Source organism: Perca fluviatilis, chromosome 17 (genome assembly GCF_010015445.1).
Source record: "Perca fluviatilis chromosome 17, GENO_Pfluv_1.0, whole genome shotgun sequence".
Taxonomy (NCBI): Eukaryota; Metazoa; Chordata; class Actinopteri; order Perciformes; family Percidae; genus Perca; species Perca fluviatilis.
The window spans coordinates 20,358,215-20,374,509 of record NC_053128.1 but is presented as its reverse complement, the minus strand read 5'-3'; the positions used below and the strand labels follow the sequence as shown (position 1 = coordinate 20,374,509).

General features: G+C 40.6%; 1 protein-coding gene across 7 annotated transcripts in view; it reads right to left on the bottom strand.

Moving 5' to 3' along the window:
- The window catches only part of rgs3a (regulator of G protein signaling 3a), a 148,115-nt gene that overhangs the window by 50,892 nt on the left and 80,928 nt on the right, over positions 1-16,295 (bottom strand). Inside the window, exon 1 of one of the 7 annotated variants that reach the window (XM_039779986.1) lies at positions 10,255-10,507. The exons of 5 other annotated variants lie outside the window; for them this stretch is intronic. In XM_039779986.1, coding sequence (XP_039635920.1) covers positions 10,255-10,341 — 87 coding nt within the window. In that variant the 5' untranslated portion in view covers positions 10,342-10,507. Of the gene's footprint in view, positions 1-3,583; positions 3,760-10,254; positions 10,508-16,295 lie in introns of those variants that run through there. One more of the 7 variants, XM_039779987.1, reaches the window with a different exon arrangement.

The following is a 16,295-nucleotide window of genomic DNA, read 5'->3' as shown; positions in this document are numbered from 1 at the left end:
CTGGGAACATAAAAGTACATTTTTTAACTGAATCATGAAAAGTATAGTATCAAAATACTACAGGCTTAAGGTGGTTATACAATTGACCAATGCTTTTGGTCACAATGTATAGTAAAAAGTAAAATTAGCAACATTATCATCATTTAGTTAGTGTCCATCCACTCCAATGCATTAAATATTACTGCTATTCATCTGCCAGTGCTGCAGGGTAGCAGGAATATTCTGTATGTCAGCAATACTAATTGAAGCAAAATAGCTTCTACTTGGCAGTGAGTTAAACCTTGAAGATGTCAACTGTTTTTTAAGCTGATCAATTTGTTTGCATGAAGTTTATTTTCATTTAATTCAAGCTGATGCCGTAGCCTTCCTGTACGTGTCCGTATCATTGAGGAATGAGGACTAAGTATTACCAACCACCACCCAACTGCTGCTAATGCACCCCAACACTTTATCATATACATCTAACTTGATGTGCAATATTTATTATCTTTAATTATCTTGTTTTTTATCTTCTTAACTTGTCTTGTTTTCTATTGCTGCTGGTCATGGAAATTTACCAAACGTAATTTTGTTGTATGCCTCCAATGACAATGAATAAAGTGTCTTATGTGTGTGTTTACATTTTATTCATTACATTGCAATCTAACTAATTTAAAGAATAACATGGTGCATTGCCACTCCTACAAAACCTTTGGAATAATCCAGAGTCATTCTTTCACAGTAACAAGGCACAGCCCATCACAGCGGGAGAGGTGAGAAATAGGATGGTGTTGGGTTTTGGGGGGGTATGTGAGCGTCACATCCAAAGATGCAAAGGCATTATTGATAGAAGCCGAGGGTTCAGAGAGAAAATGTCATTGACGTAACTTGCCCCATGACGGCAGGCAGCTGAAGACAATGTGACTACTGAAAAAGACTGGAAAAGGCCTTTATAGAAAGAGCGAAGAGAGAGAGAGAGAGAGAGAGAGAGAGAGAGAGAGAGTGTGTGTGTGTGTGTGTGTGTGTGAGTAAGAGAATAGAAAGATAAGATGCATCCATCTGTGTGTCCTTTGTGTCTTACATTTTGTGTGTGTGTGCCTGTGCGACAAACAAGGGGTTGTGATGTGTGTAGCAGAGATGGGAGTAAGTCACACATGGGCAAGTCACAAGCAAGTCTCAAGTCTTAACCTTCGAGTCTCAAGTAAGTCCAAGTCATTTTTTGTGACAATCAAGCAAGTCAAGTCATAGCTTTGGTCAAGCAAGTCAAGTCAAGTCACAAGTCAAGTCATACAAACGTTTAAATTTTTAAACAAGCTAAAGACAATGGTTATTAACTGCTGGAGTTTTATTTGCATTTTATCCTACTCAATATTCAGAAGACATTGCGTCCAAGCCACATACATCAGATTCAATTTATACAGATAAAAAAACACAGCCTAAAACTGATATGAGGCCAACAATAAATCAACATACATATTTGTTCAAAATGCCTCAAACATGACTAAATATATAATAGACAATCTTTGGTCACATCTTACTATTCTGATTTTGCGTGATCTCTACTCACAATAAACAATCTTTTTTTTCCCTTGATTACGTATTCTTATTATATGGGCGTAATGTGTGACGGAACCTGCCTTCCATTGGTTTAAAAGAGAAAAACAAGCATCTCCCAAAGCATCATGGGAAATAAAATGGATGGTTTGCATCAGAGCTAGCGGCAATCGGTGGAGATAAACGGCCGAAAAATCATAAATTATGGACATAAAGTGTATCAATCTTGGCTGTAACAGTATGGATTAATTGCACAAAGACCCCGAAAAACTCTGAACTTCCAGGCTGGATACAAAACCTTCTGTAAGGGCTACGAAGACACCAAAGACATCAGCAGAACGGGCAACTGTTAGCTTTTAGCGCGAAAAGACGGTATGTTTCTACTAGTTATAATTATACAGTTATTAAGTTATGAATCAGAGGGGAAAATATATATATTTATTAAACAGAAAGTCAAGTCATTTCAAGTCATTTGACTCAAGTCGAAGTCAAGTCGCCACTCATGAATACCAAGTCAAAGTCAAGTTGAGTCTTTTATGAATGTTTATCAAGCAAGTCTCAAGTCCTAAAACAAGTCATGTGACTTGAGTCCCCCAAGTCTTGTGTGTAGTCTCGCTTTGCCAGACCCTCCTCCAAAGTGCGCTGAAGGAGAGTCTGGCTACTCCACATAGCATTCAGGGATGGGAGGAAAACGTACTCTGGTTTAGTGGCATTTCTTTAAACCAATCAGAATCGTCATGGGCGGTGCAAAACTCTGCACAGAGCCACTGCAAAATAGCCTTGTGAGAGAAAACTCAGATTGGACAGGCTGTCTAGCTAGCTGTCTCAATTTACCATGCATACATCTGAGGAGCTGATGATTTAATTGTGTGTGTGTGTGTGTGTGTGTGTGTGTGTGTGTGTGTGTGTGTGTGTGTGTGTGTGTGTGTGTGGCGCAGCAAAGGGATGGGTCATTGACACTGTCTACTATTGATTAAGGATAAGGGAAAGATTGAGGGAAGGACAGAGGAGGCACGAGGAAAGGAGAGTGTTCTACCCATGATTCTTCTCTTATTTAACAAAAAAACCTTCAAAAACTCCATATATCTTTACACTACATTCATTCAGACCATTTGCTCAAACACTATGTTATCAATCATCTCTCTTTCTTTTGTATCAATGGGCACCAACACACACTACACACCCCTGCATCTAATTCTCTGTCTCTCCCTTTCTTCTTCTATGAAAAGAAGAAGAAAAAAAACACAATTCCTCTAATGAGGAAAAGAGAAAAGCAATTTCCCCCAGTGTGCTTCCTGTTGTTGTTTTCTCTTCTGGCCCCTCTGTTTGCTCTCTCTATCACGTTCAGCTTGGTCTGATATGGTTTAGTTTTTTTCTTCTTCTCTCTCTCAGTCTCCCTGTTTTTCACCCTACGACTCTCCAGCCGTGTGGAGGGTTAAATCATGTCACTGGCAAACAGCCAGAGAAGAAAATGACTGAAGCAAAAGCGCCAAACAGGGGATGTAAACAATCTGTTGTTCAGAGAATACTGTCCATAACTCTTGTTTACTGAGTGAGAGAGAGGGGATATTACAGACATACAGTATATTAAAGCTATGAGAGAAAGGAAAGATAAGTGAACGGAGTGATAGAGACAGAATAAAACAAAGACATAAAGTAAGATGTAAATGCAAACCAAACAAAAAACAACAGACAGAAGCAGGTAGAAATGGTGACGTTAAATTAATAAAAAGTAGCGCATGACACTGACACACAACTCCTCATATGAGCGTGCAAGATGCCTTGTGATAAATAAGCTTTTATTGCTTTTTCCTATCTTTCCTCCCATCTCTCCGTCCTGTTTCTATCTCTGTATGACTAAACCACTCCCTGCCCCCCAGCAGAACAACAACATCAGCAACTGAAACAAACCACATGAATACTCTAAAAGATCTTTTTTTTTCCCAAAGCCAAAGAAAAGCACCATAAAATCAATTTGCATGATACCCTCTCCACAAAATAAGATTTACTCTATACTGATGAGAAATAAAGTGATGGTATATAACCCTACCTGGCAAGAGGAAGCAGTTCCAGGTTACAATCCACTTATGGCAGATACAGCCACTTCACACATCCCCATTAAAGTGGCCTACTTCCTCTGTCAAACTGTTGTGTGAGTGTTTGCGGCTGGATAGCTGGGCTGGTGTGTGTGATTCTGTCAGTGTGGGCTAGGCCAACTGAACAGTGCATGCACAAAGAGCAAAGGAGAGAGCGAGAAAGACGGGGGAAGAGAGGGAGAGAGAGAGAGAGAGAGAGAGAGAGAGAGAGAGAGAATGCCCAAGAGGCTAAGAAGGTAGACTCCCAAGCTGCACAAACAAGTAAGAAGGAAAGAGGGAGGAGATAGAAATAATGAGAAGAGACAATTGAGCAGCGAGAGAGAAGAGAGAGAGAGAAGCATATGCTTACATCTGCGTGGTGCGTATGTTCACCGAACATACTAACTGGTCTCCATGATTACAGATGTGTGTGCATAAATATTGTCTGACATTTGTGTCCATTTGTGTCACCCCCTTTATTTCTTTGTGAAGACATTAAGGCACTACAGTCAGATCCCACAGGATGCACAAAGCACACAATGGACACATATCTGTTGTAAACACACACACAAACATGTGTAATACACATTTAAATACACATACATGTGTCTGACACACACAATGCAGCTATTAAGTCATAGGGTAAACATACATGAAGCAGGCTTTATTGTAAAAACCTCTTAAAAAGGAAAACACTCACAGTTGTAAACACTATGGCTGTTTATTAGCAGCCATAACACTGAGAGGTCATCTGTGTGTCGAAAGTTCGCTGTAAAAAGTTTGTCTAACTGGCAATGTGGAAAACATCACTATACTTCCTGGTTTTGTTGACACATTTCTAAATTCAGTTCTTCTTAAATTTCTAATTTCTGACATTTCTAAATCTGGCTCTCGCTCATTTTTCTTTGGACATCAAAATGATGAGATTTAGCAAGTCTGTACATAGACATAAACTAAAAGATAAAAAAAACTACTTTACAAGATTCATGTGAGCAAGAAAATCAAACTTAATGTGTACATGAATAAAGCCTTGTATGGTATGTATTGCTCAAATGCATAGTTTATTAACTATCGTTTTTCATCGTTGTTGTCTATAGGTCACGATATATACGTATTGTATGACTATATATAGATATGTTTGCACTCTGTAATCGACTGAGTCATAGCCTGCCACAATATCCTTGACTTGGATGACATCAATGCACCATTTGTATTCAAACAATGCCTCAACGAGGCAGAGACGGAAGGATTTCATGAACCCTGCAAAAGGGCTGGGAAATGTTAGCCCACTTTCATTTAAGCCAGGCTAATGGCAGCTTCTGACTTCAGCAGCATGGATTCTACTGTTGGTCTATACAGACATTTACATTTCCAGAAGTAACTAAGAGGAAAAGCAGCAATAAGACAACCGCACCTCTCAAAGCATCATTGTTTAATGTTACTGCTGTATTATTACTTTTGGCAATAAAATATAAAAACAATTTAAAATTTAGACAAGGAAATCTGATCAAAGAACTAACAAGACAAAAAATCTGAAGAAGCGTTCAATGCCAACTTTGAATATTTGAAAAACTCTACGGACATATATTGGTCGTTCTTTTCCTAAAGACACCCAATTCTAAAGTATTACTGCAGCAGAGGTTCAAGAGTCGGTCCTCAATAACCATGCAACAACTCAATAAAAATGTTGAACAGTGTCAGCTTGGCACAAAAAGTCTATGTATGATATTCAAAAGTGAATGGCAAAAAAAAGAAGCATTAAATCAGTAGGTGTATTTCGATCCACTTATTTTTATGTGCATTTTTTTGCACATAAAGAAACCTAAACATCTGGTAGACAAACTCACAAAAACATTTGGCTAAGAAAAAGCTGGTATATCGCTAAAATGAAAATGCAACAAAGTGCAATGGAAACAGACTTAGCAAATAAATCATGACATACATGAAGCATTTGACTTAAACGTCCACTGAAGAAACTTAATATAAAGGCAGAGAAAACATCAGATCTGCGTGATGAGAAGAATGTAGCGTTCCTCAAATAAACACACGAATGAAACAGATATGCCATATTTTCATCATGATTTCTACATTGTTTTCTACTGTTATCCTAATATTTGCATTACAGTATTTTTTTGTGAAGATTTTCTGGAAACTGAGCTAAAAATGTTGTACTTTATTTAAATGGAAACCTGTCTGTGCCTTCTTAGATAAACAAATGTATACCTGCTGTACCTGAATGGTTAATTGAACCACATGGTACTCTCGCTCTCTCTCTCTATTCTCTAACCTTTCTCTCACTCTGTTATCTCAAGAGCCTCTCAATGCTATTCAGGGGAAACGTTTTTTTATCTCCTCAGTGTGACAAGGAACATTTGACAATGAAAGGCAGGAGACAAAGACACCTGCTGTCTCTTTACACAGTTGCTCATGTCAACGACTATCCATCACTGACAATACCCTTTAAGAGGTTAATGTCCAACACATAACAAGATGGTGTCACGGCCACGGCTGTGTCTGTCTCTCCCTTGTGTTTCCCTGTGTTCCCTACTCCTCCTGTGTCTTCAATGTCCCAGGTTCATGCTTCAATGTCTCCCACTCTGTGCGTTTATGTGTGTGTGTGTGTGTGTGTGTGTGTCTGCTCACCTACACCCTGCCTACCAACACACTTCCCTGCAATCAGCTCATCAGCTCTCCAGCATATCAACCTTTTCTCCCACCCGGTGCCAGATCAGTGGTAGCTAGCTGTAGTATCTATAGTATATGTAGAATCTAGAGTTTTCCTTGTGTGTTTGTTACCCAAGTTAATGCATGTTTGTTCCCTGTGCTCCAGTATTCTTGTTTGCCTGTCTGCACATCTGCCAGTCTGCCTGCTTGCTGACAATCACTCCACTGCTTCTTCGGCCTGCCATGCCGCCCTTCCGCTCTCCATTCCTTCTCTTTCCTCTGCCGTCTCCAGTCATCCCCTCTCTTCAACCCATCACCATCTACTAGTAACAATGCAATAAGCCAGTTACACTTCATCAGCATCCTTGTCTGTGTCTGTGCTTACAAACAATCCTGACGATATGGCCAACATGGACCCAGCAGAGACCATCGCAGAAATTAACAACACTGGCAACCAAGATTACAGGTTTCCATGACAGGAGCATGCAGCTAAATGTAACAGTGGAATGACTGTTATGGGGTGTTGCAAAATCACCAATAAAGGCTTCTAAACCACAACCACACAATCAAACATGCAATCAGAAATTGGGGAGAAATAATAAACATGGGCAACCAAGAATACAGGTTTCTCTGACAGTACAGCATGTAGCAGAGTATGTTAAAGCTACATTGTGTAAGAATTTCTCCCATCTAGCATTGAGATCATATATCGCAATCAACTCTCTTTCGCCACGCAGTTCACAGTACATATTGCATCTACGGTAGCCTTCACGCTTCAAAAAGCGAAGATGTACAAAAGGCCATCTATCAGCTGTGGTTGCTGGAGGGCATGTTTGAGAGTGGCGCGGACGCGCGCTTCACACCACGAGCAGGCACTCGCGCCACCCGACGGAAAGGAGAGAGAAAGAAAAGGAGACTTGTAAGCAGGCCGGAGGATAATTAACTAGTTGGGATTTGGTGTGTGCCTCCAAAGCAGTTCCAATGTTCACTCTTTTTTTCTGATGACGCCGGTCTCTTGCTCTTTTCAATATCTGTTTTCTTTCTCTGGGCAAAGAAGAAGACTCCTGTTCCTGAAATTTGGATTTTGAATATGTGTGGTCCTCCAAACTTGCCGGGGCCGGGAAGCAACGAGACCCAGTAGCAGCAGCTGTGAGTCGAAAACGCGAAAGGCGGAGCAGTATGTCCTGTATGTCCCTTACTGGCTAACGTATTTCAAGATGGCGCATCATTCTGGAGCGTCTACCCCAGTTCATGCAAGCGCAACTGTAAAATTCCAAGCTAATAGGAATATGTGAAATTGATGGTGGTGGTCAATATTCATGAAAAAGGACAAGTTTGTGAAGGGCAATACAGATTTTGATAATGAACAACTACAAATGTTACACACTGGGGCTTTATATGAACACTGCAGCAATGTCCGTTGAATAGTGTTGAAACCCAAGTGTTGACGCCTGCGCAGTATGCCTGTGTTGACGTTGACACGTGTCTCCTGTCTCCCCTGCACACCGGCCTGTTAAGCCTGGTTCACACAGGACGATTTTAAAATTGTCGGTCGATTTTCCAATCCTGAGAGCGAGACACACGGCGATAAAAAATCACGGGTCTAACAGTTTTGGTCGTACAGTGTGTGGTGCGCAGCACACGGCAAAATCAACACATCACACACAAACCGATTTGACTGCCGAGCATTCCCAGGTCAGACGGGAAATCTCGCAAAATCCCTCGAGATCAAACGCGACTTCAGAGTAAACAATCATGGCGGATGCAGTGGCGATAGTTTGTAGTTTGTTTTTAACCGAAAAAAAAACTTTATCAAAAGAAAAGGCAATGGTCAAAGAAGTGGAGACAACGCGAGCATGGACTATACTCAGCTACATCATGATATGGAGGTGAGATGTTGTTTTTTCTCATAGAAATGTCGTTACGTACTACACAGATTAATTACCGTTGAAATACACGTTCATATATTCGTTTCCATGTACTCTGGTGGACTGCAGTTGTGGATGTAGTTATGCCCATCGACTTTATTGTATGCCACAGTCCACAGGCTGCGTGCTCGTTTGTCCCCGGGGGACACCACACACGAGGAGAAATCGGGCCAAAAAAATCCAACATGTTGGATATCCCCGATTTGAGATCGGAGCGGTCCCGACGTCCTTCCGAGCAGACAAGAGCAGTCTTAACACACCACACACGGCAGGAATATCTGATCAGTTTATTTTACGATAATCGGAGCATCCTTAAGATTGTCGGGAGGGGTGAATCGGGGCTAAAATCGGCCTATTTATCCTGCCGTGTGAACCAGGCTTTAGCCTATAGCCTTTACTCCAGCATACTGCCCTTCTTGTCCTGTCGAGCCTGCTGTCCCTTCTGTCCTGTTGCAGCCAGTCTGCTGCTCTCCTGTCCTGATGCAGCTATTCCCCCGCTTTCTTGTCCTAGTGTGGTTAGCCCCCCTGTTAAGGAGCCACCCTAACGTCCGGTAGGGCTGTGCTCAAAATCGAAGGCACTATATTATGACCTACTAGTTGCTGATGCGCGTATTAATGCAAATGCTTCTGTATCGATACAGCAGCAAATGCTGTGATGGCAGTTTAGAAAAAGAAAAATGACCTATGCAGGGCACAATAGAGTGGCAGCAAAGGCCAATCCACATTACACAAACAGCGCATGTTTCAATTAAAACATTTATTCAAGCATTTTCAATTTTAAATGTAATTTGCATGTATTGACGTATTACTAATTAATAACAGAATAATAAACAACAGCAACAAATTCTGTGTAGGACATGGTCATTTCAATTCAACGTGTATTGCGATACGTATTGTGGCCTCTGTATTTTTATATGTATCACAGCGTGAGGTTGTAGGCCAGCCCTAATGTCCGGTGGTCATCTTTTGAGGGAACTCGCCTTGCGATTTTCACGAGGCACGTGGAGTCCCGAAGAGAAGGCGTGGCCCCCATCCAGAGTTCTTTAGCCTACGTGGGCGTCCTCCACAGGGGTCCCATCTCCATAGCCATCCTCCAGTAGGATCCCATCTCCAACCTCTATAAAAGGTCCCGTCACCGACCTCCAGGCTGACCTCAAGGTCCTCCACCAGAGCAGCTCTGTCCTCCTGACCATACCCCAGAGGTAGCCCTACCTCCTGGTTGCCCACCAGACCTGCTCCGTACATCGGCCCTACCGTCCTCCACTCTGTGCTCTGCCCCCAGGCCACCTGCCTGAGGTTCCTGGCTCCACTCTCTAGCTCTCAGGCCTCTTGCCCCTCAGTAACATTGCAATAAACCTGTTCAACTTCATCTACATTACTGTCTATGTTCTGAGCTTGGGTCCACTTACAAAAAATCCTGACAGATGGTAACCGTAACTGTTCAATAATAATTACTGAAAGGGCAAAAACATGAACTCAAAAGTGTTTGCCACAATTACACGGATACTAAGTCAACATTAACAATGCAAACTTAGACAGTAAGCAATAAGGCACCCAAAGATAGTCAAGTGTTTAAATGATCTGCCTGTGGAGCTACATGAGCCTTAATTCACGAACAATTCACAACAGAACAAACACCAAACGTCTGTCTCAATCCTGCACAAAAATGTAATGACTGATACATGAATTTGCAATTCAGAAAAGAGTAAGACGATATTCATGCTTACTGGAACCAAGATAACAGAAACAAAAACATGTCAATGTCAAAGGAAACAATTACTGTGCAGCGTGAAATAAATGTGACTAATGTAAAAACAGTTGTGACTTCACCTCAGACAGCATTTGTAGAACAGTAGTTATCGCAGCGTGCAAATAGTGCTACTTACGCACACAACATAAACTGTCAAATTTATATAAACCCTATTTGCAGTAATAATCATGCACACACACAAAGACAATAATACTGATCTCAACTATAGAGACGCCACCAGAAGTCTCCAGAAAGAGCTCTCCGTTTGACCTTCATACCAGTACAAAAGATAACAGTACATTACCTTAGACACAGGCATCTGGACGTGTGTTTGAGTGTGTGGTTTTATTGGTTTGTGTCCCAGAGTGCGAAAAAGAATGGCACAGTTCATCCACACATACACTCACTGACAGAGCATGTGTGCTGTGCGAATAGAGACAGGCTGCTAATACAATGTGACCGTATGTGATCTTTTTTTTTCCTGTCCGTTTGTCTGGATGTGTAAGCGCTCCTCTTGTTCTGTGTCTTGTCGGTGTTGTTGCTGCAGTCCCAGCTCGGTAATAATGCACGTTTCAACGTGTGTGCAAAAGACGAGAGAGAGAGAGAGAGAGAGAGAGAGAGAGAGAGAGAGAGAGAGGGTAAAAAGTAAAGAGGGATTTGGTGAAGGATGAGAAATGAAGACTTGGAATCGGGAGTAAGACAAAAATGTGAGAGTGAAAGGAGGGATTGTAAAATTATGAAGTACTGAAAATGTAGAGAAAGTGATGGAAAGATCAAATGCAATTAACTCTCTGAAGACCAAAGCAGTCAACGTCCTTCTCTCTCTCTCTCTCCCTCACTCATTCTCTCTTTTCCTCTCTCTCCCTCTCTCTCTCACACACTCTCTTCCTCTACATGCTATTTTTAGAAGTTGCTCCCTGCAAATCAAAGCACTGAATCAAAACCTATCAAAGAGCAGGATGTTAAGGGCCATGTCTTTCACACCTAATAAGACACACACACACACACACACACAGCCAAACACACACACACACACACACACACAGACAGTTACAATGACCATGTGTCTGCATCAGACCTGAGGGCAGCCATGTAAGCTATTCATCGGGCCTTATCTAATCATATCATGTGCTAATAAATAATGGGCTTTTCAAATAGCTATTTTAAACCTTGTCGATTACACTGCACAGACCACTGTCTCCCCTCACTGGTATTTTCAAAAAAAACATTTCCGGGTAAAGCATAAAGTAATGATTGACTCTCTAATCTAAAAAAGTAGAATGAATATCAACTTAATGCCAACTATATTTCAATGTTTGCCAATTTCGACTGCTTCCAGCACTTTAGCCTAGTTTCTTGTTAATTAGTGGCAGGATGTTTTAAAGTTCTCTACTGTCATCAAACACTTTTACTAATCAGAACTGGAAAAACAATTAAAAAAAGCCCTGTTATTTGCAAATTCAACTGTTTTCCCAGCTTCATTGCATGCTCAGTGGAGCAAACGTTATCTTTTGGACTAAAGAATGCGCATAATTAAATTTGACAGTGAATGGATTTCATGCACGGCTGTACCTTCTTAGGACCGAGTGTGCCAGCTCCTATGCTGATGCATAATTACCATCATATAACACAGTTATGAATAGTTAAGGTGAGCTAAAATAAAGCCAAACACCACTCCATCAAAGGGAAATCATTAATGTTTAAAAAGAAACAAGGGAATTAATCCTACACTACAGGCCACAATGAATAACATCCATGAGCTGTAAGTGTGTGTAACTGACGGAGAGATGGGGAGAGGTAGAGAGAAACAAAGACAGTGATAAAAAGAGACAGAGAGAGACTAAAGATGGAAGATGGCTTAGTTGCACTTAATGGCTGAAATACATTTAAAAAATGTAAAGAACTGAGTCTCAGGTAGAAAAAAAACACAAAGAAGGAATAAAAAAAAACATCAGATCAGATGAGGTTTCTTGTTTTTTGCTCAACTACAGCCTCCATATTAATGTACTGTAGAATGAGGAAAGTGCACCAAACATAGCATAATATATGCTCTCAAATTACTGACATATGCAGTAGTATTATGTGAAGGACAACGGCGTTTTTCAAGTATTTTTCAAGAAGTCTGCAAACGAAAGTTTGAGATAGTGCTGTCACTTCATCCTCTGTCACTCACACACAAAATAACTAAAAAGGCACTGTAACAGTCAGTGGACTGGATATCCTTCCTTAATGACAACATGGCAACACACAAAAGGTTGAGTGGAGAACATTTTCATAGCGTCACTTCACTCCAAATCTTTTACACTTTCTATGCAAAAGTCAGACTTGAACTAAAGCAATTCTGATATGCTTCAGATAGATCTTGAAAGATGATCTCTCTAACCAGCAGACTGCTCTGTTGCCATTAAAGCATCTTCTCAGTAGCAGAAATCTCATAAAATACCATTGAGAAGAAAGCAAGTCATAACTTGACTATGATATGACTACATGAAATGTTTCAGTTTGGTTCCTCATATCTGCTCCAGTTATGCTAAATGTGGATGTCCCAAAAATAGCATGCAGAGTGCTGTGTGTTGTGTGTATGTGCAAGTGTGTGAAGAAAAGAGACGAGCAAAGACAAGACAAATGGAATTCATCCGTGTCTAATTGAAGGGGAAAGTGTGTGTCTGTTGCAGAGAAACAAGGAGAGCGAGAGAAATGTTAATCATGTGCTTCTACAGTACAGATGTTGCCCATATTTGACTTTATATATAGATACGTTATGACCTTGTTTTCAGACTGTATGTTATCAACTGAGTGGTGATCTTCAAAGAAGGGTGCAAAAAGACTCTCACTAGGTTCCTTATGTTTGGCATGTACCATGGAAATGTTTGTATTTAAACTGTTTGTAATTCCCCCTTTACGATAAGATGACAGGTGTGTAGCAGCCTCACTCGCTGCTCACTCCTATCCTCATTGGACATCTCATCTCCTATCTCCTGTGTCACTCACTGCCTCCTATTGTAAACCAGTGAAGCTGTCTTTCTCTTCAACTGTCTAAAGTTAAAAACCTATGACTGTACCTGTGTCTGTCTCAACATACTGTGCAACAGCAGACTATCACTTCTTATATGCTTCCTCTACTGTCCTGCCAGGTCCTGTCAAAACACATCAAACCATAATCTCATTCTGATTCAGCACAAATTCACTCTGCATTGTCCTGTATACACCATTAACTATACTTCTGTAAATAAGTACACTTAAAGTGACTTTATCATTCTACTCTGCTACGAAGAGTGGATTTTTAAGCAATTACCCCCCCATTCTCTGAGAGAAAACATGTACATCGTCAATCTCCCAGTGAGACCCCATGCTGGGAAAATCATTTTTAAGGAATCTTTGACCATTGACTTATGGTGCTGCTGCTCAAAATCGATGACTAAATCGTAACGATGCTTTACGGGTGTCTTAGACGTCAATTGACGCTAACACACACAGAATGTGTCACAGTCTGAAGAAGCAGACAAGGTACCCCCTGTACCTTGCCTGCTTCTTCAGACTGAATGTGGTAAATGTGCTGCTATTCTGAAGAGTTGACATGCAATGCTGGGAAATACAGCAGGACAACAGCACATCATGACAAGCTGATACGTGTCAAAACACTGCAGGTGAGTGTGGCCTTTCAACATTTTTATATACAAAATGGGAGATCAGTTTTCTGATAAATCCTGTGGAGCCAGCAGCTTATTTTCTGTTTGTTATTTTGTGTTGCTGCTTGAGATTCAGTGTGCCCTCGTAGTGAGATATGCTGCTCAAAAAATGCATATTCACTGACACTTCCTATCTTTCCAGAGCTTCATGTATCATTGATCGAGTTTGCCTACGGTGGAGAGACATGGTAGAATGAAAGACAGAGGAGAGACCACCATTTTCTTTAAATTCATCATCAAAACTTTAATAAGTAAAGAGAAAGAGTAAAACAGAGAGGTGAAGCAATAGGGTCCTTGTCATGGATGACTGCTTCATCCAGCATAAATGCTGTATTATAACCACTTCAGCAGCTTAAACAGATTCTCATAAATTTTGAAATGAGACAGCCAGATAGAACAGAACAAGCTGCCTGCAAACCCCTACATACACAGTTTGTTCATTAGCAGCAGCCATCTTCTTTTCACTGTTCATGCTCTCATGTAGATTTATGCAACTTTTACAACAGATAGTTTGCTTTTCTCTTCTGACTCAGAGAAGGAGTGCCAGCATTGCTCATCAGATGCTAACTGTGTGTGATGAAGTGCGGCTGCCATTTTCAAAATGGCCAGTCCTGCCTTAATTCCCAGTTGAGGGTGTGTGTGTGTGTGCAGCTGAACAATTTTATTTTTCCAGCAGCTTAGTGGCTAATGCTGGTCAGACAAGAATGTGCCGGAAGCTTTCCAAGGAAAGAGCTCACAGGCTTATAATGGCTGTGGGGTACCAGATCACAAGGGTAAGCGTTTGTTTCTGTACATGAGTACAGGAACAAATAAAAAGGTTCCAATATGTATTATAAATTACTGGTTTATATACTGTATACTGAGAATGTTGGATTGCTGATTTAGGATCCTACAATAAAAACTCCTTGATTCCGATTAAAGATCCTTGACCATCAAAACATTTTTTTACGTTTCTGATTTCACTTTAAAGGCCAAATACACTAAAGATACGGTCACAGTAGTCCCGCTCCGCACTCAGCCCCTGTAAAGGATGTGATATCACACTCTGAAATATGCGATGCGAAATAAATAGATATTGAACAAAGTGATCACAAAATGTAAACAGTGTGAGACCAATGCTGCGGTTTATAGTCTGGTAATGTAATATTGTACAAAACAAGTCAAGTTGACAACTCAGTCTGAATGAGTTTGAATACTTTACCGAAATCAACTAAAGTGAAAATAATATCCTAAAATCTGTGTAATGTAAAATTAACATTTTGCATTAAATCATGAGTTGCCAATTAACTGAGAGTTTTTGAATTGTCTTTAATTGAATGAGCATATTTTGTCGAATTCTCCAAGCCTGACAGCTGCCTCTGCATCTTTATGGAGGTCTCTGTCCCGGGTCATCCTCTGTTATAACACCTGACAGTATAACATCACATTGACTAACATCCATGACTATCTCATCCCCTTGACCACCTCTGATCTAAATCATGGACCACTTTGCTGCAAGATATTTTGTGGTATCTATGACTTCATGTCAGACTATTCTGTCTTTATTTCTTTCACGATGCGCTGCTGACAAAGTGAAACAGCCAGAGAGAAAGAGAGGCATCAGTTATTAAAGATGGCATTAGTCATCATAAACATTCACCCAAAATCCTCTGTTTAACATCTGCTGACTTTAAATGAAACTTCATACAAAATAGAAACTGGCAAACTCCCATCATGCCCCACTCACAGAGGGACTGGAGGATTAGAAGTATCTAAAGTAAAAAATAAATTCCAACGGGAAGCATTCAAAGCGTTCAGGGACTAGAGGAACTGGGGCAGCTGCAGACAACAATACTGTGACGGAGTAACCCCATTTATTGGAAAAACATGAATGAACAAAGTAACATCAGTAGGTAGAATGGGTGGGATTTCTACAGGAATGCGTGTTTTCCCTTTGGAGTGGATTCTGCCCTCTCGGCACACTTGAAGATAACTCTTGAGTAAAGTGCATGCTTCAGCGAAGTTTGGATTTACTTAGCTTTGTGCATGAGAGGACAAATGCAGTTTTTGACATTAGGAGTATGGAGTGGGTAATTTTCTAAAGCTCCTTTGCTGCAATTCACACTCACTGACAGGGACACAGTGCATCAAATATACACTCTATTCAGTAAGTTGCCTAGTGTTGACTCAGCTTTAATAATGGGGCAGAAATTAAGTTATTTAAACACTACCAAAGGAATATTCCTCCATGGTGAATTATTGGAACATTCTCTGAGATGAACTCTTAACATCTTACAAACCTTTGTGGATAAGGTGTACATGTTTATCATTATATCTATGAAGGGGACATTGCTGCATTTTTGCAATCTTGTTGTGTAACCCTAACCCTTCGTTTTTTTTGGCTGTATTTATCTAATGCAGTGGTTGTCTGTGCAAGGACATGGCCCACATGTGTCTACAATATCTATAGGAATGTGTCCTCCTTTCACAAATGCGAAAATACCCAAAGGATACTTTGGTTTTTAAAGGCTCCTATGTATCAGATACGATAATACAAAGGCAATCTCTTCTCTTCTTGACGAAGCTGATTTGCATATAATTAAACACATTCGGAGTTGACTGAATACAAACTATTTGCCTCTAAGGTACTCTCGAGATATGCAATCAAAAGTGAACT